Source organism: Ictalurus furcatus, chromosome 1 (assembly GCF_023375685.1).
Source record: "Ictalurus furcatus strain D&B chromosome 1, Billie_1.0, whole genome shotgun sequence".
Lineage (NCBI taxonomy): Eukaryota > Metazoa > Chordata > Actinopteri > Siluriformes > Ictaluridae > Ictalurus > Ictalurus furcatus.
Window position 1 is genome coordinate 22,053,645 of NC_071255.1, and position 24,317 is coordinate 22,077,961.

Here is a 24,317-nt window from a genome sequence, read left to right on the forward strand (position 1 = left end):
TTTAGATATGTGGCTTAGTGGTTAGCACATTTGCCTCACACCTCCAGGGTTGCGGGTTTGAATCCCAGCTCCGCCATGTGTGCATGGAGTTTGCGTGTTCTCCCCATGCTTTGGGGGTTTCCTCTGGGTGCAACTGTTTCCTCCCCCAGTCCAAAGATATGCGCCGTAGGCTGACTGAAATCTCTAAATTGTCGTTAGTGTGCGATTGTGTCATGCGATGTCCAGGGTGTCTTCTGTCCCGAGTCACCTGGGATGGACTCTAGGCTCCCTCATGACCCTGTGTAGGATAAGCGGTACAGAAAATGGATGGAAAATTTATTTTTCTTAAAAAATTATTTTTCTTAAATTATGTTTTATTCGTTGATACCTACATAGTCTGAGTTACTAGATTACTATGTGTTAAGCTGGCAACTCTGTATAAAATTGTCTTTACCCAAACAGTATGAAGTCTGTTATGGCAAAATGAATAAACATAAGCTGGACGAAAGGGCACATATTTATCTATATGTTCCTGATGTAGTTTGATATTAAAGTCAAGAAAAAAGGCCAAAATATTAAACTAACTGTATTTTACTTTAATAATAATCCAGAAATGAACTGCACGAACTGGCAGAATCTCAAATCTGATGTTGCACCTTGAACTCTATTGTACATAGCTGAGCGAAATTAAAATGTAATTATTTCTTGGAGAGGGTCATGCCTGACATCAGGGACTGTTAGACAAGACAACGTTGAAGATGAAGCATTGGCTGCATTCCTGTTCATGTTGCCTGGACCCTGATTAGTGGTAAAAAGATTGCTTTTTTTATTAAAAAGATTGCCTTGTTAGGACATAGAGAAGCATGTCTTAGTTATGTATTCCTGGAATGGATTTATATCCCACTCTTTGTATCTGTGTTTGTTATCATTTAAACACATTCCCCGTGCTGGTTAACACCTGATCTTTGACATCTCTGCGGTGCATTTATGTAACAACACCATAGAGAAGGTCATGAATTGAACTTACAGGTACAGGTCATTCTCTATATATCTCTTTCACACACATACACGTTTGTCTTACTATCCTTGTGAAGACTTCCTTTGACGTAATTAATAATGAAGTTAATTAATGCTATGCCTACACCTAAATCTATTCTTAGCCTTAACCTTAGTAACCAAAAAGAAACGTTCTTGCTCTTTTAGTTTTTGGCTTTTTTAGAGGACGAGAAAAATGTCTCCACAAGTTCAAAACTGTCAGATATTCCTATCCTTGTGGACTCATTGCCAATTATATGATTTGAAGCTAATCATTAGTGAACTCATAATGAAGTTTATACATAAATTTAAACAAACTCTGGAGCTCTCATAGGATATGAACATTTTTCAGAATTAATAGGATTTTCATGATTGCAAAATTTACTGTGTAAATGCTTCTGCAGATGATTTACAAATACAATTGTTTGTATCAAGAATGGCAAATGAGGCCCAATGTTGGTAAAATTAATTCCACATATGTATAGAACAGGACAGATTTTACTCCTTGCAATTAAAATGCATAAATTCTTGGACCCAGTCCCATTCTTTATAGGTATGGCAACCCAAATGTATAAATATCAAACAATGATGTTGCAGCACAGTGGCATAAAGGAGAATGTTGCTGTCTCATAACTCCAAGGTCCCTGGTTTGAGCCTGAGCTTGGGTAACACTCTGTGTTTTTTCCATTTCCTCTCCATGTTTTTCTTTTGATTTGTGACTCTAATTTGCCCCAGGTGTGAATGTGTGTGTGTGTGTGTGTGTGTGTGTGTGTGCGAGCATGAGCATGATGCCCTTTGATGGGCTGGTTTTCCATCCATTGTGTATTCATGCCTTGCCCTGTGTTCCTTTGACAGACCAGTATGTAGCAGTTATGGAACAGGAATGAATGAATTAATGATCATTTAAGGGGTAACTAGTGGATTTGAAGGGTAACTGCTTGTGGTTTGAAGAGGAAAACATAGGTGCATGAGGGTACTGATGAAGCTCTTCTATCTGAAGTGCAAAAAGAGCTATTTTTGAAAGTGTACATTGGTGAGAAACGGTTAACAGCCATATAAAAAAAATACACAGATTTTTGGTTTGTGGTGTGAAATACACATAACAGTGGGTTTCATTGGTTTTGAATCGAAATATACATGGCATATTTATGTAGAAGGAACTGAAGTAACTTGACAGTCTGTTTTAGTGATGGATGGAGAAAATGATTAAGAAGCGTTGAAACACTCTGTTTATGTTGAATGTAGTGTTAAACTCAGTCTGACGTGAAGCGATTTCTCAGTGGCACTAGTTGTCTATCAAAAAGCTTAGCTAAAATTGCTATTACAGTAATCTAATGTAAAGGATTTCATATGGTGGCAATAATCAGATAGTCAGCAGTGAGGGTCTTGATGTTATGATTGTGGGAATGATCATACTTTAAAATTGCCTTAAAAAGTGATAAAATGTCTGTTAGCTGGTTTATACTGCAGATTACTATGACATATAGTGGGGGCCAAAAGTCTGAGAACAGAGAAATTTTGTTGTTAATGTTTTTTAAAATGTTAAAAACTTTAAACTATTCAAAATTAAAACAATGAAAAAGAAACATTCAGTATTCAAGAATTGTTAGTCATTGTTTAAATTTAAGCAAATTTGTGACATTTGTAACTCCTTTGTACAAAATATCAGATATTCCTTGAGATTTATCTCTCCTACTGAGTAATGTGTTCAAACGACACTCCCATGGTTTTGCTCTAACACAAGGTTTCCATAATCAGGTGCAATTGTGTTCCATCATCGGGTTTGATACAAAATTGGTGAGTCCATGCCAGCTCGAGTGCAAACTGCTATTATAGCAAAAGGGAGACATACCAAATACTAAGAAATTTCCAAATTCATATAAAATATTCTATTAACTTTTCACTGGTTACTGCTGATAATATAATTTGTAATTAAACATTTTGTATTAAATTTGTATAAAGCATGCAATTTAGAAGCATTTCCACTATAGTGGTCTCAGACTTTTGGCCCCTACTGTACATGTTAATACATAAACATAAAAACATACTTAAATGTAATTAAATGTAATTATACCACAGTGCTATTGAATTCTTGAATCTGATTGGTCCAAAGGTGTTAAAAAACCAAAATAGAGCTTTTTGGCAATGAACACTGGAGGTGGTTTTGGCGCACACAGAGAGGTAGCTATATGGAAAAGTACTTCATGTCCATGGTTAATTATGATGGTGGCTCTTTAATGTTTTGGGGCTGTCCAGAGGACCTGGACATTTTGTTAGGATACATGACATCATGGACTCTATCAAATATCAACAGATATTAAATGAAAACCTGATTGCCTTTGACAGAAAGCATAAAATGGGCCATGGTTGGATCTTCCAGCAGGACAATGATCCAAAAAATACATCAAAATCAACAAAAAACTGGTTTACTGACCGCATAATCAAGGTCCTGCCATGGCCATCCCAGTCCCCTGACATGAAAACCATTGAAATCCTGTGGGGTGAACTGAAGAGAAGAGTCCACCAGCATGGACCTTGAAATTTGAAGGATCTGGAGAGATTCTTTATGGAGGAATGGTCTCAGATCCCTTGCCATGTATTCTCCAACCTCATCAGGCATTATAGGATAAGACTCAGAGCTGTTAACTTGGCAAAGGGAGCACAAAGTATGACTAAAAGGGTGCCAATAATTGTTGCATACTTATATTTAACATTTAAGACTTTTTTTTTTGATAAACCTGTGTTGTGTTTGCAATTGTTTGATATCCATGAGTGCAGAGTATTTTTGTGAATTTTTTTAACAAAAGATCCAAAGGTTAAACAATAAAGACAATTTTTCACAGCCTTCTTTGTTCATATTTATCAAGGGTGCCAAAATTAGTGGAGAGCACTGTATGAATAAATGGCATTGTACAGTTTGTGTGTTGGGAGCTGCATAGCTCCTGTGCCCGCCCTCACTTGGGTGAGTTGAAGTGCAGGAGCGTACACGATGCAGTGGGCTGTGGAGGAAGCTGAGTGTACGGTTACTTTCATGCCCTGAGGTCAGATGTGCGTACGATTATCAACAGAAATAAGCTATTTGCTGTACTTTAGCAGCTCTTAGTGTATTACAGTTTTAATACTCTGGTAGATTTGTGTGTGTGGGTATTCTAAAGAGACATGTTAATCTTCATTATATCTGATATAATCAGAGTACATCAGATTATATTTGACAATACCAACTTCACACTAAATTAGCATATTACCTCACATAATGCCTCTGGACAATAGGTTTTATATTTCCTATTTTTATGTCATATAGTTATCTTTTTTCAATATGGCACACTGCTTAAACATTGTTGTTAATTTATTTATTATTTATCCTTTATTTTCTACTGAGGTAGAAAGTGCAAACTAAGAATTTCATTGTACAAGGAAATAAAGTTCTTGACAATAAAGTTTTTGAATCTGAATGTTGAATTCAGCCTGCCACCTCTTGTACTGCAGCCACAGAGTAACGTCAAAGGTATAGTCTGATGAAATCTAATCCAAAATAAGACACATATTGCTGCTGAATTTGTCTTCTGTGCTGCCGACCTGCAGTAAGACAGATTCTCATAAGAATGTCCTTTGTGTTGTTGTGCACATTCTGTACACAAGAAATTCTTGGTGAAATGAAAACCAAATGAATAATAATTACCTTGAAACAGTCTTGGCTGAATAAAAAGTTTAATGGCATGAGGTAGAAACCTCACGCATGAAGTAGTGTTCCCACTATTTATGAATTTATTTAACAACTGTGGATCCTCGATGGAGACTAATAGTCGCTCTCTCTCTCTCTCTCTCTCTCTCTCTCTAGCAGCAGGCTGTACGTTTGATGAGGACTCTGACCCCAGCCTGTGTGAGTTCAGCCAGGGAGAGGAGGATGATTTTGATTGGCAGCTTTTCCGCACCCACACCTTACTTCACAGCACCCCTGATCTCCTGCATGGTAAGTTTATTCCACCATTCAGTACCCCCCCTTCCCCCCAATTTTTATGTGCTTTTTTGGCATGACAAACAATTGTACACTTGTATTGCCAAAGCAAGTACAAGGGAAGGGTAGTGTAAACACAAGAGAAATAAAATAAAACTGAATAAAACACTAATAGATTAAATAATTTTAAAAAATAGTGCAAACAATGTAGAGCTGCAACAACTAATCAATAAAATCGATAATAATCTATTATGAAAATCATTGTCAACGAATCTCATTATCGATTAGTTGGTCTGCGTGCGGTATGGGGCACATTTACACATTACGTTACTTCTGTTCCGAAAACACGCTTCGGAGAGTAAATACTAAAGTTGTGTCCCAGATGACGCACTATACACTTATACTGTGTACTCCACCCTCTAGTGTATGAATTTTAGAAAGGTAATATCGTCTCAAAAGGAAAACAACCGCTTTCTAGTCAATGGCGCATGACATGATACGCATGTAATGTGACTCCACTAGCAAACACCCAGAGTCACGATGACTTTCTTCAGTTTACTGTTTATGTAAACGTTGCCTTTTATAAAAAGTATTGCATAAATACTATTATATAATATAAACTTACATATTAGTTTATATTATATATAAGTATTTATGCATTATTTTTATGGATGCACAAAAAGTACTGAATTAAACTAAAGTCCTAAATTAATAATATATATTCTGGTGTGTGTCTGTGTGCATTGGGTTCTTTTCAGTCTTATATAATTGGACAAACAGTTGTGTAAAATTTTAGTCTGAAGTTTATATTTGTAACACTCCGTTTGTGGATTTTATTTTAAATAAACTGGAAAAATGGTACTGTAAGTCTGCCCCCCCATTCCGATTAAGCGAAAAATAATCGGCCAACTAATCGATTATGAACATAATTGTTAGTTGCAGCCCTAAAACAATATACATAATTATACAAATTAAGGGCAAAATAAATTTACTATAGAAAGAATAATTGAAAAAAAGAAGGACAAAATGTGTAAAATTACAGGATAAAAGTGAATTTACTAATAAAGGTAAGAAAAAATATAAAACAATAACACTTAAGAAGAGTAATCAAAACAATTACAGGACACATAAGGGCAAGGCAGATCACTCACTTTCTCTAATATTGTGGCAGGCTGAGATATATTGTGCTGCTAATATACAGCAGTCTTTATCTTCTCCTAGTAGGAGGGGGAGTTTTTCACTGTTTGATAGATTGTCAAATGTTTGGTGTGTGTGTTTCATTTTGGGGAAGAAAAAAAATTCTCATTCTAATTCTACCAGTCTGTTTCACACTGCGTGGCTCCATCTGTGTGAGCGGATGAGCTGGAACTTGTGTCTGATTCAGACCTTTCTTAGTTTTGCCACACTTGCAGACTGTTTAAACTCAGCTTTTGCTTTAGATTATAGATTACAGGCTACTGATAGCATGCACCCATTAAGAGGCAGCATATGTGTTGTTCACTTGTGTTTGTTTTCCCACAACATGGGGTATTCTGGGAGCATGCAGCTCTGTAGAGAAGTGCTGCTGTCAAAATGGACAGAGTTCCACTGGCATGGGAACGGGCACCTCATTAGGAATGTACGACTCCATGCAAATCAACCTTGGGATGCCTGTCGTGCATAATTCATCAGCCGTAATCAAGCAAGCAGCTTCCAGTTCCTGTTTGCATTTCCACATACATATGTTCACCAAATCTGTAAGGCCGCAGAGTGTACTGATACTAGATGCACACAAACGCACACCTACACACTAGTGCACATACACACACTAATACACACCACAGGTCCTGAAAACAAGCTTGGGGAGTAATGGAATACATGTAAAGGCATTACGTAATCAGGATACAAAAAACTGGTAACTGTAATCCGTTATAGTTACTGTAAAAAAAACCAAAGTAATCAGATTACAGGTACATTTTGTAAAAATGGGAATACTATCAGGATTATAATTTTTTTCATTTAAAACCAAAGAAATTAATCTTTTGAAATGAAATATAGACAGCTGCCTGATTATAGTTCTGCTTCTCTCTTGCCAGTCATGGCTCATATGAGCAACTTCCTGGTGCATGCAAAAATAAATTTTGTGCAAAGTTATTTTGGAATTAACACAAATTGTTCTCTGAAATGCTTTGGTTAGGGTGACCACAGGGTGACTCTTTTTCCTGGACATGTCCTCTTTTTCGGACCTTAAAAAAACGTCTAAATTTGAGAAAATGTCCGGGATTCGGCTTTCGAGTCATTATGACTTGCTTTTGGTCTAATACTGTAACGTGTGCGCGTGTTTGCATTGCTTTAACCCCTCTCTGTAATTCCCGTCTTCTTGTACACCAATTGGTCGATTGTAAAAGGCTTGCAGGAACTATTGGCCAAATTCTTCCTCTCAACCATTAGCCTTCTCTCAGCGAACGCATGAAGATGAAGCGCTGTTGTATATAGCATCAACATAGCAGCAAATGACAGCTGTCCTGAGTCAAAACAATGCCCATGGCCGTATAAGGTAATTTTTAATTTTATGTTATCACATTGCTTCGTATTACATGGACATTCAAATGTGTAAATGATGGCAGAAGGTCTACTCGTGGCATCTAATATTTGATTTTATTTCATGGACTTTCAAAAGACTGTAGGAAAAATGTAAAATGTGGGCAGAGTGAAACCAATTTAATGTGTGTGTGTGTGTGTGTGTATATATATATATATACACACATACACACACAAACACACACACACACACACACACACACATATATATATATACATAAAATATATATGTACATATATAAATATTTGATTATATCTTTTCATGTGACACCACTGAAGAAATTACACTTTGCTACAATGTAAAGTAGCGAATGTACTGCTTGTGTAACAGTGTAAATTTTCTGTCCCCTCAAAATAACTCAACACACAGCCATTAATGTCTAAACCGCTGGCAACAAAAGTGAGTACACCCCTAAGTGAAAATGTATAAATTGGGCCCAATTAGCCATTTTCCTCCCCGGTGTCACGTGGCTTCTTAGTGTTAGAATGTCTCAGGTGTCAATGGTGAGCAGGTGTGTTAAATTTGGTGTCATCGCTCTCACGCTCCCTCATACTGGTCACTGGAAGTTCAACATGGCACCTCATGGCAAAGAACTCTCTGAGAATCTGAAAAAAAGAATTGTTGCTCTACATAGAGATGGCCTAGGCTATAAGAAGACCATACAGTGGTTTAACAGGACAGGTTCCACTCAGAACAGGCCTTACCATGGTTGACCAAAGAAGTTGAGTGCACATGCTCAGCGTCATATCCAGAGGTTGTGTTTGGAAAACAGACGTATGAGTGCTGTCAGCATTGCTCGCAGAGGTTGAAGGGGTGGGTGGTCAGCCTGACAGTGCTCAGACCATATGCCGCACACTGCATTAAATTGGTCTGCATGGCTGTCATCCCAGAAGGAAGCCTCTTCTAAAGATGATGCACAAGAAAGCCCGCAAACAGTTTGCTGAAGACAAGCAGACTAATGACATGGATTACTGGATTCATGTCCTGTGGTCTGATGAGACCAAGATAAACTTATTTGGTTCAGATGGTGTCAAGCGTGTGTGGCGGCAACCAGGTGAGGAGTACAAAGACAAGTGTGTCTTGCCTACATTCAAGCATGGTGGTGGGAGTGTCATGGTCTGGGGCTGCATGAGTGCTGCCGGCAGTGGGGAGCTACAGTTCATTGAAGGAAACATGAATGCCAACATGTACTGTGACATACTGAAGCAGAGCATGATCCCCTCCCTTCGGAGACTGGGCCGCAGGGCAGTATTCCAGCATGATGACCTTGCTAAAGAAGCTGAGGGTGAAGGTGATGGACTGGCCAAGCATGTCTCCAGACCTAAACCCTATTGAGCATCTGTGGGGCATCGTCAAACGGAAGGTGGAGGAGCACAAGGTCTCTAACGTCCACCAGCTCCGTGATGTCGTCATGGAGCAGTGGAAGAGGACTCCAGTGGCAACCTGTGAAGCTCTGGTGAACTCCATGCCCAAGAGGGTTTAGGCAGTGCTGGAAAATAATGGTGGCCACACAAAATATTGACACTTTGGGCCCAATTTGGACATTTTCACTTAGGGGTGTACTCACTTTTGTTGCCATCGGTTTAGACATTAATGGCTGTGTGTTGAGTTATTTTGAGGGGACAGCAAATTTACACTGTTATACAAGCTGTATACTCACTACTTTACATTGTATCAAAGTGTCATTTCTTCAGTGTTGTCACATGAAAAGATATAATCAGATATTTACAAAAATGTGCGAAGTGTACTCACTTTTGTGAGATACTGTGTGTGTGTGTGTGTGTGTGTGTGTATATATATATATATATATATATATATATATATATATATATAAAAAGGGGCGCATGGTGGCTTAGTGGTTAGCATGTTCGCCTCACATGTCCGGGGTTCGAGTCCCTCCGGGGCCACGTGTGTGCGGAGTTTGCATGTTCTCCCCGTGCTGCGGGGGTTTCCTCCGGGTACTCTGGTTTCCTCCCCCAGTCCAAAGACATGCATGGTAGGCTGATTGGCGTGTCTAAAGTGTCCGTAGTGTATGAATGGATGTGTGAGTGTGTATGTGATTGTTGCCCTGCGATGGACTGGCACCCTGTCCAGGGTGTACCCCGCCTTGTGCCCGATGCTTCCTGGGATAGGCTCCAGGTTCCCCGTGACCCTGAAGAAGGAGTAAGCGGTAGAAGATGGATGGATGGATGGATGGAGATATATATATGATGCTAATAGTGTGTCTTTTTCAGTGTATCTGCATTCATAATAACACTGTTTTGAACACTATTATTTTAGATCATTTTGCCTTTTTCTTGACATTATTTATGTATGTGGCCTTGAAGTAATACAAAAGTAATCAGGTTACATTACTTTCATATTGTGATACTTAGATCATGTTACTGATTAAATTTTTTATGAAATAATCTGTAACTGTAACGGAATAAAATTTTAAAAGCAACCCTCTCGACCCTGCCTGAAAAAACATCTATTACACTACATGTTCTCATCATGGGCACCTCTTGAGCCTTTGAGAGCCCAATGTTAGACAGCATTTATTAGAAAGCTGGTCTTTACCTTGACAAATTAATGTGCTGCTCAAAGAGTTTGGCTTTACCCAGAAGGAGGCATGATGCTGAGAGACGTGAGTGATGTTCTTAGAGCCACTTGTAACGAGAAACACTCTTAATCTGATGCACCTGCTTGGAATTGCAAAATCAAAACAAAGTGGTGAGTGCGTAATTGTGATTATGTGGTAGTCAGTCATACATTATTTAGAGGAAGAAAAGAAAAGAGATGATTAGAGATTGAATGCTAATGAGACTTTGACAAGATAGATAATGAGATAGATAAACAAGCACATAAGGTTTTCAGCAGTAAAACATGACACACTGCAGTTAGATACAGAGGCTCGCTGAAAAAAAAGCCTGCCTTCTGGGAATTGAGAATCAAAACACCATTACACGAAAGGTCAATTACTATGAAAGGCAATAGCAGGAGAGGCTGAAAGGGTACTTCTGTTTAAATAAAGCCCAGTGCTTAGGAAGACGTGGGACTAATGCTGTCTCTGTATGTATACACACACACGTACACGCACAGATGAAATATTCTGCCTCAAACTTGCAAAATGATTCGGATATGTAAAAAGGACTGTCTGAATATATGCTAGTGCTCCATAACCATGCTAATAATAATCATGCTCCTCACACAGATCCCTATCCACTGTCATAGTAGCTGTGCAGTAATGAATATTTTTCCCATTGGGTTTAATTAAAGCCAGTGGCCCCTGACAGTCTCCATGTTTGGAAACCACTGATACGCGGTTTATCATGAAGCAGCGAATTAGGATATGATAGCAGGGAATGGCAAGTACTATCAGACAGAATGTGAATACAAATAGAAATTGATATCCCCCTTTTTCCTCCTGTTCAGTTCTGCCAAGAGTGATCTAGAACATTGTTCTGTTTTTTTCATTTGCAGTGCCTTCAGCTGTGTCATTCCATTATGCACATTGTAATTAAGAAAGCATATTGCACTTCATATTTATGTGCAATATGCTTATTTACTTATTTACAATGTACAATAAGACAGGCCCTTGTACTTATCACTTGCTGCTGTGTTGTTCTGACACTGATGCTTACTTACAGTTTGATTACAGAGTGCAGTAGGCCAATTTCATGCTACTTATCAGTTGTGTTACTCACTGCTGTCACATTGCAGCATTATGATACCTTATCTTTGGTGTGTTTTTGTGTGTGTGTGTGTGTGTGTGTGTGTGTGGATTGCACTTTTTGTATAGACATCATTAACGAGTATGTGACATCATATTGCTAGGATGTGTTCTATTATATGTCGTATGTTATATAGAGGCACAGTGACACCTCACAGCTCCATGGTTCCTGCTTCGACCTTGCGCTCAGATTACTGCCTGTGCTGACTTTCACAGTTCTCACTGTCTCCGTGTGGGTTTTCTCTTGTCTCCCAAAAACATGCTGTTAGGTTAGGATTGGCAATGCTAAATTGCCCCGAGGTGTGAATGAGAGTGTGAATGAGTGGCACAGGCAGCCCATTCAGAGAGTATTCCCACCTGCTGTCCAGGAGGCTCCATATACACCATAACCATAATCAGGATAAAGAGGTTACTTTGGATGAATGTTGTTGTATGTATGTTGAAGGTTCATATGTGGTTCATAAAAGGTTCAAAAAGTGGTTTTGCAAAGGCCTGCCTTTGCCAGCAGCATGTGCTTATTTTCTAGCTTTATATTGTGCTTATTTTCTAGCTTTAGCTAGCTTATAACTTATAGCTTATTCACACCACACTTCCCATGTCATACCTTGCTGCCTTCTTATGCCCCTGGGATATCTACTATAGTCCTATCAGTTAAATACCAGGCGATTATGAGTAAATAATGCTTACTGGATAAGGCTGTTTGTAGTAGGACTGTTTTAACTGCTTAGCTTATGCCCTGTGAAGAGGCAAACCTTGAAACGATAGCCTGAGTATGTCTCTAGAGAGAATTTAAGATTTGTTATCTGAGGGAGCAAGAGAGCTAGCAGGAAAGCGGAGAATTTAATAGGATTTTTGAGCATTAGGCACCCTCTGTTTACAGTCCCTTCAATTTCCCTTCTGAAATGAGCATGGTTCCCAGGGCAGGCAGGAATGAGCCGATCTGGAGAGCGGGGGTTAAATGGTAAACACAGCTCAGATCCTGCTCTTGAGCTGTGTGTCTGTGGTGAGTTGAGTAATCTACAAAATTTGTAAGGGTGTCCCTCTGGTGGGACAGAGAAAATAACATGTTACTTTGTCCTGAATCTCAGGTGGCCATGGCACTGAACACATGCAGAGCCGCTAATAATGGTCTGGAAATGTCGAGGCATGCTGAATGAGAGCTGATGAAATGCAGGATTCTCTGCTTACCGCAAAGGGTTTCCTTGTAGAATTTATTTTGCAACTATGTTTGTCTGCTTTCAGATCTCGGGTGCATAATTGATTTGATATGCTTGTCCGAACTGATTTGCACATCACTTTACCCTGAAGTGAGCCTTGCTGTATGTGAACAGTCTGTGAGTAAAACTGTTGGATAACTAATAGAAAATTAACATTTCACTGTGAGGCAGAAGAGATGCACAAATCTGCTCAAATCAAATAGCTTGGTCTTAATTGGTCATGCCCTTGCTGAAGAAGGCCCCTGGGCGAGCCACTGATCTCTTTGCTAATCTTTCTCATACATAACGAGATTCTCAAAGTTATGACACCCAAGGCCATAGTATTCTACAGGCATGTTCTCTTATAAGTGTCCTCTGTCTGAGGAACTGGTGGGAGTTGTGCAGGTCTTTATTACCTGGCTCATACCAAACAGCAGCTCTGTGCCCCAGCTGTACATTAACTGCACATCGGTGCTCCAGCATCATTCATCTCTAACACAAGAGAGCCAAAGAGCCAATAAGATGGAGGAAGACTACAGTAAGGCACATCTGGTGGAGTTCTAGGGTCATTACCAAATATATCCTGAAGAGAGATCCAGGTTGCAACTGCCTGCCTTGGTCTGCCTTTTTCAGTTTCTGGTCTCTCCTAAATTGATAATCTTTTGGCTAATTTGTGAATAGGGTTTGGAATAGGGTTCACCCATTTTTAGTGGCTAATGTTAATCCGGTTTAGGTTGTTGTTAAAAAGACAGGTATTTAACACGTAATTTAGCTGTCATAGAAATAAGGCTGGGAATGAAGAGCCTGAACTGGCGATACAGAGGATTTACCTCTGTAATTCTGTAACAAATGGATCTACACAACGTGTAGAGCCTGGCCAGATAAGCCCTCATTATGTGAAATGATTGTTCTACAGGCTCCATAATTATACATCCTGTTCATTTGAACCTCACATTACTGGGGACAATCCAGGGAAATAAATAAACCCATTCAGGCAATGAAAAATCCTCTGGTAATGAATTAAAGGAGTCAGTAATCTTATGTAAGAGAGCAACAATTCATTTGATAATCAGCAGAGAGTGCTGAGAATAAAAAGTACAAAATCAAAAGCAATGTCACTATCTGTATCTGTATTTGTTTAATGCTATAAATATCTTTATCTGTATTCGGAGTACAACCTGAAATGGGTGTGGTGTAAAGCTGATTTTTTTTTATATGACCCCCTACAGCTATGCCCCTGGAAACACTGGAAAAACCCCAGAGGTAGAAATGCCAACACTGTCAGCATGGTCTGTGAATTTTAGATATAGCAGTTCCTCAACTTCATATCACTCAAGAGAGTGCGTGGGGGTGTTTTTAATATAGCTTATGGGGTTATTATTTTTGTTTGAACCTGCCTGTGATATTGTTTCTATTCCCCAAAATATGAACATACTAGTAGCCTAATTAAAACCATCAACCAATGACCAGGCAGCTAATAAGGATGAATGAATGAATGAACGTTGTACATTCATGTTAATGAGTGTGGGCTTTGTTTGTCCCCTCAGCTTCATATTTGAACACTCACTTGCATTACCATGAAAATAAAAATCTACTTTTTGCGCAACATTTTGTTGCATCCTGTGGGATCCCAATCCCGATTCACATTTCTACACTCAAACAGATGCCCTGTGAAGTTTTCCAACAAGCAAAAGAAAAATAAAACAATGTAAATATGTGTAATTGTCATTCTCTGAGACTACATTTTTCAGTAGTAAAGGTTTCCTACATTTGACCCTAGTGGCACATCAGCTTTATGCAAGTGAGTGTATTCAGTTGCCATAGTGGTGGGTCCCAATTGATAGCATCGAACTCAGCCAAATCAATTTCTCCAACATGCAAGCTGTGGCATGTCACCCTACTCACACTGAAAATGATTAATCAATTATACTTCTTTCACATCCAGTCTTGCAGAAATTGGATTAAAACTGTAAGCTTCTTCTTCTCTTTGATCCTTTCATCTGATCTATAGTAAATTTGATTTGTCATCACTGTCCTTGCCCCAGAGGTCTTTAGCCCGTACATCTCTTTTACATAATGGAATCTGTACTTCACATTGGCATTACAGAAAACCGTATGACTTATATCTGTATTGTGGAGCATGAAACCCACTGATTAAAGCCTGTATAAGATCAAAGTCTATCCAGTATTGTTATTAAATATACAGTGCTCTCCACTAATATTGACACCCTTGGTAAATATGAGCAAAGAAGACTGTGAGAAATTGTCTTTTTTGTTTAACCTTTTGATCTTCTGTTTAAAAAATCACAAAAAATACTCTGCTCTCATAGATATCAAACAATTGCAAACAAAATAATAATTTTTTGTTAAATATAGGTGTGCAACAATTATTGGCACCCTTGTAGTCCATACTTTGTGCTCCCTTTGCCAAGATAACAGCTCTGAGACTTCTCCTATAATGCCTGATGAGGTTGGAGAATACATGGCAAGGGATCTGAGACCATTCCTCCATACAGAATCTCTCCAGATCCTTCAAATTTTGAGGTCCATGCTGGTGGACTCTTCTCTTCAGTTCACCCCACAGGATTTCAATGGTTTTCAAGTCAGGGGACTGGGATGGTCATGGCAGGACCTTGATTTTGTGGTCAGTAAACCATTTTTGTGTTGATTTTGATGTATGTTTTGGATCATTGTCCTACTGGAAGATCCAACCACAACCCATTTTAAGCTTTCTGGCAGAGGCAGTCAGGTTTTCATTTAATATCTGTTGATATTTGCTAGAGTCCATGATGCCATGTATCCTAACAAAATGTCCAGGTCCTCTGGCAGAAAAACAGCCCCAAAAGATTACACAACACAAAAACCACCACATATTTAACTGTGGGCATGAGGTACTTTTCCACATGGCTACTTCTCTGTGTGCACCAAAACCACCTCCTGTGTTTATTGCCAAAAAGCTCTTGTCATGAAATCAGTAAGGGAACACTGAACTACAGTTCCCAACAGCCATTGCACCAGTCACATGATCACCTGCACCTGATTCACGTTCCTGGTAATTAGCACTCTTGTATATAGTCGCAGTTTGCATTGCACTCTTTGTCTCACGTTAGTCTTTCTTTGTCTATCTATTTTGCTGCCATGTCAGTTTGTCTGTTGCACTTTGTTTGTTTGTTTGTTTGTTTGTTTGTTTGTTAAAACTGTAAATTCTGCATTTGCATCTGTCTCTATCTTGAAATGTGATAGCTCTATTTTGGTTTCATATGACCATAGAACCTGATCCTATTTGAAGTTCCAGTAGTGTCTGGCAAATTGAAGACACTTGAGTTTGTTTTTGGATGAGAGTAGAGGCTTTTTTCTTGAAACCCTTCCAAACAAATTGTGGTGAATAGGTTGCTTCAGATTATAGTTTTGGAGACTTTCCGACCTCAATATACAACTAAAATATGCAATTTTCCAGCTGTGATCGTTGGAGATTTTTTGGCCACTCAAACCATCCTCTTCAGTGTGTTGAGAGAATATAGACTCGCATCCAATTCTTGGTTAATTTTTGTCCAGTTGACTGGAACTTCTTAATTATTGCCCTGATAATGGAAATGTTAATTTTCAATGCTTGTTCTATTTTAGTATAGCCACTTCCCATTTTGTGAGGCTCAACAACCTTTTGCTGCACATCACAGCTGTATTCCTTGGTCTTAGCCATTGTTATAAATGACTAAGGGAATTTTCCCTATGTGTTACCTCATATTTATATCCCTGTGAAACAGGAAGTCATGGTTGAACAATTTCCTGTTCCTAGTCACCCAGGTGTACAAATTTTTTAAAAATATCATTGGGAATATACTTTTCTCATATGATTTCATAGGGGTGCCAATAATTGTTGCACACCTGTATTTAACAAAGATTTTTTTTTTACCAAAATTTACCAAGGGTGCCAATATTAGTGGAGGGCAATATATGTGTATCTAGCTAAAGATCCAGTGTTCTGGTGTCTTTTCTGAATTCACAGAGATGGATAGAATGATATGTGTTTTGGTGCAAAACCAGAAAGCACAGAATAGTCTGTCCATCTGCAACCTGAGGGAACATGATGCAGCTCTCATTTCCATCACATCTTCCTCCTTGCCTGGAGTACACTGTAAATAACAGATAAAAAGATTAATGATCACTGTTTTTAGTCTGCCTGGCTATACAGGGTACACATTGTTTTCCCCCTGCAAAGAAATGTAATATAAAGCCAGCTTGTTTGTCCTGCAAAGAACTTGGTGAGATAAAAACTGACATGGATGTAAATTTTTGGAGTGCCATAGGGATGCTGAGTGAAATGAGGAAGTAAGTGGCTGTGTAAATCCAGCTGGCCAGAGCAGATCCAAAGCTAATGGAAGGTAGCAAGCATGAAGTACAGTAAGGGGAAAAAAGTATTTGATGCCCTGCTGATTTTGTACGTTTGCCCACTGACAAAGAAATGATCAGTCTATAATTTTAATGGTAGATTTATTTGAACAGTGAGAGACAGAATAACAACAAGAAAATCCAGTAAAAACGCATGTCAAAAATGTTATAAATTGATTTGCATTTTAATGAGGGAAATAAGTATTTGACCCCCTCTCAGTCAGAAAGATTTCTGGCTCCCAGGTGTCTTTTGTACAGGTAACGAGCTGAGATTAGGAGCACACTCTTAAAGGGAGTGCTTCTAATCTCAGCTTGTTACCTGTATAAAAGACACCTGTCCACAGAAGCAATCAATCAATCAGATTCCAAACTCTCCACCATGGCCAAGACCAAAGAGCTCTCCAAGGATGTCAGGGACAAGATTGTAGACCTACACAAGTCTGGAATGGGCTACAAGACCATTGCCAAGTGAGAAGGTGACAACAGTTGGTGCGATTATTCGCAAATGGAAGAAACACAAAAGAACTGTCAATCTCCCTCGGCCTGGGGCTCCATGCAAGATCTCACCTCGTGGAGTTGCAATGATCATGAGAACAGTGAGGAATCAGCCCAGAACTACACGGGAGGATCTTGTCAATGATCTCAAGGCAGCTGGGACCATAGTCACCAAGAAAACAATTGGTAACACACTACGCCGTGAAGGACTGAAATCCTGCAGCGCCCGCAAGGTCCCTCTGCTCAAGAAAGCACATATACATGCCCGTCTGAAGTTTGCCAATGAACATCTGAATGATTCAGAGGACAACTGGGTGAAAGTGTTGTGGTCAGATGAGACCAAAATGGAGCTCTTTGGCATCAACTCAACTCGCCGTGTTTGGAGGAGGAGGAATGCTGCCTATGATCCCAAGAACACCATCCCCACCGTCAAATATGGAGGTGGAAATATTATGCTTTGGGGGTGTTTTTCTGCTAAGGGGACAGGACAACTTCACCGCATCAAAGGGACGATGGACGGGGCCATGTACCGTCAAATCTTGGGTGAGAACCTCCTTCCCTCAGCCAGGGCATTGAAAATGGGTCGTGGATGGGTATTCCAGCATGACAATGACCCAAAACACACGGCCAAGGCAACAAAGGAGTGGCTCAAGAAGAAGCACATTAAGGTCCTGGAGTGGCCTAGCCAGTCTCCAGACCTTAATCCCATAGAAAATCTGTGGAGGGAGCTGAAGGTTCGAGTTGGCAAACGTCAGCCTCGAAACCTTAATGACTTGGAGAAGATCTGCAAAGAGGAGTGGGACAAAATCCCTCCTGAGATGTGTGCAAACCTGGTGGCCAACTACAAGAAACGTCTGACCTCTGTGATTGCCAACAAGGGTTTTGCCACCAAGTACTAAGTCATGTTTTGCAGAGGGGTCAAATACATATTTCCCTCATTAAAATGCAAATCAATTTATAACATTTTTGACATGCATTTTTCTGGATTTTTTTTGTTGTTATTCTGTCTCTCACTGTTCAAATAAATCTACCATTAAAATTATAGAATGATCATTTCTTTGTCAGTGGGCAAACGTACAAAATCAGCAGGGGATCAAATACTTTTTTCCCTCACTGTAACATGCTAAGGTTGGACAACTGCTTAATTGCAGAAGTTCATATATACACAGCGTGTGGTGCTTTAAATAAATAAGCAGTAAGATAATAGAAGAAACTACAGATAGTAATACAACTGTTGGTGCCACGGTGGTGCAGTGGGTAGTGTTGCTGCCTCACAATTCCAGGGTCCACAGTTAAAACTTGTTTTCTGTGTGATATTTTGCGGTTCATCCCATGTCCAGGTGGGTTTTCTCTGTGTTCTCCGGTTTTCTCCTACCAACCAAAATACGCTATTAGGTGGATTGGTGACTCTGAATTGGCCCATGTGTGTGTGTGTGTGTGTGTGTGTGTGTGTGTGTGTGTGTGTGGTGCCCTGTGATGGGCTGGACATCCCACCCAGGGTGTATTTCCCAGTGTTCTGTGGATAATCTCTGGGATTTACCATGATCTTGACCAGAAAAACGTGGTTACCAAACGTGAGTGAGCACTCATTTTATTTGCTTGTAAAGACAAATACCACACTTGAGGTTAAAATAAAATCTGATAAATTAGACAATTACCCCTTGTTGCCTGGAAACAAAGCTGTACATAAATAAGATTATTTTATTCCATTAGCCTGACCAGATTTTAATTTTATATTTGTTTTTTACTGTTTGCCACAGTAAAATATTGATATATTGAAATGATTAAAATTTTGAAGCACAAATTGGTAGTCCAAAAGCAATTGTTGATCAGCCTGTGTGCAAAATGCTAGATTGTATTCCATTTTGTTTCGATCCTGTTTTTGCTTTGCTCATTAATAAGTTATAATAAGTCAAAATATCATTAGAACATTTTATTAGACATATTAGAGTGTGAAATTAAAGATAATGCAATTTTCTTTTGCTGAGTGAAACTAACTGCGTTGCTTATATGATGTATCGCTCTGGTCAGATCATTAAAAAGCCACACTGGTCAGTTTATTAGAACTGAAATAAAAGCAATACTTGTAAAGAGCAGCAATTTATCTGTATTGTAGGTTCTGACATTGTCATGTAGGAGTGTGTAATCTTGTCACTGTGTCAGCATGGGAGAGTGGGGCAAGGGCTGAGGTGTAGTTGCTTGTTGTAGCTCTTTTTAATCTGGTTCTTGAATTCACTGAGCTTCTTTATTGTGACTGACTCATTTTTTAATACTGTTTGAAGTTAAAACAGGAAAAAAGACCCCACAGAGGCGTGACATTAGGCAAGTGGGCACAATGCTAATGCCGGCTTTCTCTGGCAGCAGCTCCGTGTAATTAACATCCCTTTGGGCTGGTAATGAAAGTTCTTTATGAATGAGTTTGTCTGTTTAACAAGAAAATTACAAACTTTATGTGCTGGGCCTTCTGGGTCACCTTGACCACAGCACAAGTCATCACAGACAGACGGTTTATTGTGATGGGAGAGGAATGGCAGAAAAAGATGAAAGTAAGAGAATTCATGTTTATGGCTTTGCTTCATTGCTGAGCTTTATCCTCAGGAAAAATGGCTGTGGCCCATGTTTGTGTTGTCATGCTAGCTTAGCTGCTCAGTGAGCCAGGGGACGCTGGATAACCCCAGTATTTTCCCCCTCTCTTTTGCTTCATCTCTCTCTCTCTCTTTCTCTTCTTTATAAAGCTTGCAAGCTCTTGCAGTGATGCAGAACAGATCACAAAGCCATCACCAGATCTGAAATTCTACCAGCAGACAATGTGCTGTGTTAAGTCTCTGGCCCCAGAGCTGGGAGAAGCTGGATGTAATTGATTTCTCACATGAATTCTCAGCATATATATATTTTGGAATACTCAGAAACAACATGAAGCAAAACATGAAATGTTGGTTGTTAGATTTGTAGGAAGCACTGTATGCATATTATGTATTTTGTAATTAAACAGAAATGTCTTGGCAAAGCGCAGCAATTTCATGTTACCGTCCCCTCTGAAACTATTGTGACAGATCATTTGTTTGCGCTATACACTAAAGAACTTTGGGTTTAAGATCAAAAGATGGATATGAGAAGAGAGTTTAGGATTTCAGCTTTTATTTCCTGGTATTTACATGTAATAATAATAATGAGTCTTTATTTATATCATATACATATGCACAGTGAAATTATATTCTTCGCATACTCCAGCATGTCAGGAAGTTTCGGTCAGAGCGCAGGGTCAGCCATGATACAGCGCCCCTGGAGCAGAGAGGGTTAAGGGCCTTGCTCAAGGGCCCAACAGTGGCAGCTTTGCAGTGCTGGGGCTTGAACCCCTGATCTTCTGATCAGTAACCCAGAGCTTTAACCATCAATCTACCACTGCCCCCCAGTAGGTGTTGGTGTGTTAAACAACATAAAACATAGAACATTTTGTATCAGACCACCCAATTTTTAGGTGAGCAAAAGTATAGGAACACATAAATCCTGAAGTAAATTAAAGTAAATAACATTTAATATTTGGTTGTATATCCCTTGCTAACTGCATCAAGCCTGTCACTTATTGACGTCACCAAATTGTTGTTTTCCACTTTTGTACCGCAGCCTCTCTCAGTTGTTGTTTGTTGTGGGGGGTTCCTCCCTTCAGTCTCCTCTTCAGGAGGTTAAATGCTGCTCAATTGGGTTAAGGTCTGGTGATTGATTTGGCCAGTCTAAAACCTTCCATTTTTCCCCCAGATGACGTGCTTTGTTGAGTTGGCAGTATGTTTTGGATCATTGTCTTGCTGTATGATAAAGTTCCTGACTATTGATTTGGATGAATTTCTCTGTAAATTGACAGACAGAATGTTCCTGAAAACTTCTGAATTCATTCTGCTGCTACAGTTATGAGTTACATCATCAATAAAGATTAGTGAGCTTGTTGCAGAAGTAGTCATGCAAGCCCAAGTCATGACACTACCTCCACCATGTTTCACAGATGAGCTTGATTGTGTTGGGTCATGAGTAGATCCTTTCTTTCTCCACACTTTGTCCTTTGCATCACTTTGGTAGAGGTTAATCTTGGTTCCAGAACTTTTATGACTCATCTCTATATTTCTTGGCGAATTCCAATCTGGCTTTCCAATTGTTACTGCTGATGAGTGGTTTGCATCTTGTGCTATGGCTTCTTTATATTTCTACTCTTGAAGTCTTCTTCGAATGGTGGATTGTGACATACCTTCACCCCTGCCCTGTGGAGGTTGTTAGTGATGTCACTGACTGTTGTTTTTAGGTTTTTCTTAACAGTTCTCACAATGTTTTTGTCATCGCCTGTTGTTGTTATTCTTGGCCAACCCATTTGGTGTCTGTTGCTCAGAACACCAGTGGTATATTTCTTTTTCAAGACATTCCAAATTGTTGTACTGGCTATGCCCAATGTTTGTGCAATGCCTCTGATTTTCCCTCTTTTCTCAGCTTCAAAATGGCTTGCTTTTATCCCATAGACAGCTCTCTGATCTTCATGTTGGCCTATCCTTTTTAACAAGTACAGTCTTCACAGGTGAAACTGAAGGCTAAAACCTTTGTTCAGAGCTATTTATTTTTTAAATAATCAATCTAACAGGGCACACCTGGGTAACAAGAAACACCTGCCAGTCACATGTTCCAATATTTTTGCTCAAATATAGGTGGTCTGATACAAAATGTGCTACGCTCTGTGTTGTTTAACACATTTACATAAAAATACCAGGACATAATAGCTGAAATTTTATACTCTCTTCCCATATTCATTGTTTGTTCTCGAACCCAAATGTCTCAAATATCTACAGCACAAATCAATAAATTTGCCTTGCCATTCGAGTAGTTTCAGATGGAACTGTACATCATGGCTATTATTTACAGTAGTCATGCATGCTTTGAAGTTTAACTATGTTTATGAGTCCTTATAGAATCCTATAAAATCAGTAGTAGATATGAAAACTTTGATGAAAAAGCAATGATTTTAGCTGCAGTTGAAATAAGGGCAACCATTCTAGGAACTGCTGACTTGGCTGTGTTTAGTCAGTGAAAATGATGTTGCTTTACAGCTCCAAGGCTGGGTTTTTAATCAGAGGTCGAGCTGTTTGCTCTGGGGCTTTGTTGCTGTGACCGCTCGCAGTGGGGCTACAGCTCCATCCATTTAGAGCCCATGCCATCTGTGCTGTGATTCAGTGTCCTGCTTCAACCCGCAGCTCAGGCACACAGCACGCTCAGATACTGCATATAGGCTGTAGGCAGTGAGCCACTTAGTATAGATCTCAAACACACCCACACAAACCTCCCAGACTATTTGTATATAACATTATTACATGACATTTATTAAGTTAGAGGTTGAAAAAACAGACTTCTCAATTCAGTGGCAGCACCAGGAATACTGTTTTTTTTAGCTTTAGATTATTTGGATTACATAACATATTAGTGTGAAACACATATTGGAAAAACAGTTGCAATAAAGCCTATCTGTGATCCTAATCACCCATTATTGATAATATATCAACTGACAGTTTCTGACAAAAAATGAACTGATTGACAGTGTTTTTGGTTCTGATTGATTTCCACCAGCCAAAAATGTGCTGCAAATATGTCGACATTTCATTTCTCAGAGCAACACTAGACCAAACTCTTGCTTTTTATTTAACTGGTTTAATATATATTTTTTAAATTAGGCTAAGGTGGCATGGTGACAGAGTGGGTAGCATTGCTGCCTCATAGCTCCTGGGTCCCCAGTTTGATTCTGATCTTGGGGTGTGCTTTGCATATTCTTCCATATCTGTGTGAGCTTCCTCTGGGTTCACCCTTTTCCCCGCTTGCCTTCCATAAACATGCTGATAAGGGAATTGGTGTCTCTAAATTGTCCCTAGGTGTGAATGAGGGTGTGAATATGTGTGTATGGTGCTGACCAGGTGTATGGTGCTTTAACCTGGTCAACCCTCACCAGGTTAAAGCACTTACTGACGATGAATTAAGTTTTTGAATTCACCTTTAAAGATGTGTTTAAATTAATTTAATAGGACTTTTACAATTCAGGGATGCTATGGGAGCATAATCCAGGGCTAGCACCAGTGAACCTGCTTGGGGCTGCCAGTGCCCCAGAGGGATCTGAGATTAAATTCACATTACCTGGAATCTACATTGGGCATTTTGTCAAGGTATGTAGTATAAAAAGTCTATAAGGAATGCTGAATTTAAGAGCAAACGCCATCTTGCCCATCAGCTATTTCCAGTGCTTCCTGCTTGAAGACATCTCTCATGTGTCATGATTCCAAAAGGAACCATTCAACTGCAGAGCAATTAGCTCTTTTTCATTCCCTCATTACCAAATCAAGATAAGAAGAAGGCCAAATTGTGCTGGCATGAGGCAGTACAGGATCAAGGATTGATAAAGTACATTTTCCAGCCTTTCTTGGGGGTGGACTTGCTGTCTTTTGCTGATTTGCACTGTTTCTCCTGGCTTCTCATGTGTTCATTGTTCTTCTCAGGTGCAATCTATTTGCTTAGGAATTACCTTAATATCCCAGGTTGCACTCGACTTGCTGTCACCGTAATTGATATATACACATGGCTGCTGTGTGGGGTCATTTGCATATAATTGCATTAACTGATATGATAATGAATGTGGTGGGCCTAATGCAAAGCAAAAGCCCGACTGCAGATGGATGACTGTTCAGAAGAATCACAGTCAAGCAATCCATTATAGCTTGGAGAGATTTTCTGCTGTATGCACTGGTGCCCAGCACACCTGAGGACATTTTACAGAGGCAGTAACATAAACACTGTCCCTTCCGTTTATATAGCCTTTTTCTGATTTTAATTACTGGGCCAATATCCATAATGTCTGGGGGCACGGTGGCTTAGTGGTTAGCACGATTGCCTCACACCTCCTGGGTTGGGGGTTCAAATCCTGCCTCCATCCTGTGTGTGGGGAGTTTGCATATTCTC

General features: G+C 39.5%; 1 protein-coding gene across 7 annotated transcripts in view; it reads left to right on the forward strand.

Moving 5' to 3' along the window:
* Positions 1-24,317, forward strand: part of ptprub (protein tyrosine phosphatase receptor type Ub) — a 256,550-nt gene that overhangs the window by 67,803 nt on the left and 164,430 nt on the right. For 4 of the 7 annotated variants that reach the window (XM_053632512.1, XM_053632505.1, XM_053632487.1 and 1 more), the window contains exon 2: positions 4,853-4,984. In XM_053632512.1, coding sequence (XP_053488487.1) covers positions 4,853-4,984 — 132 coding nt within the window. The remainder of the gene's footprint in view (positions 1-4,852; positions 4,985-24,317) is intronic. The other 3 variants (XM_053632497.1, XM_053632529.1, XM_053632520.1) reach the window with 1 other exon arrangement.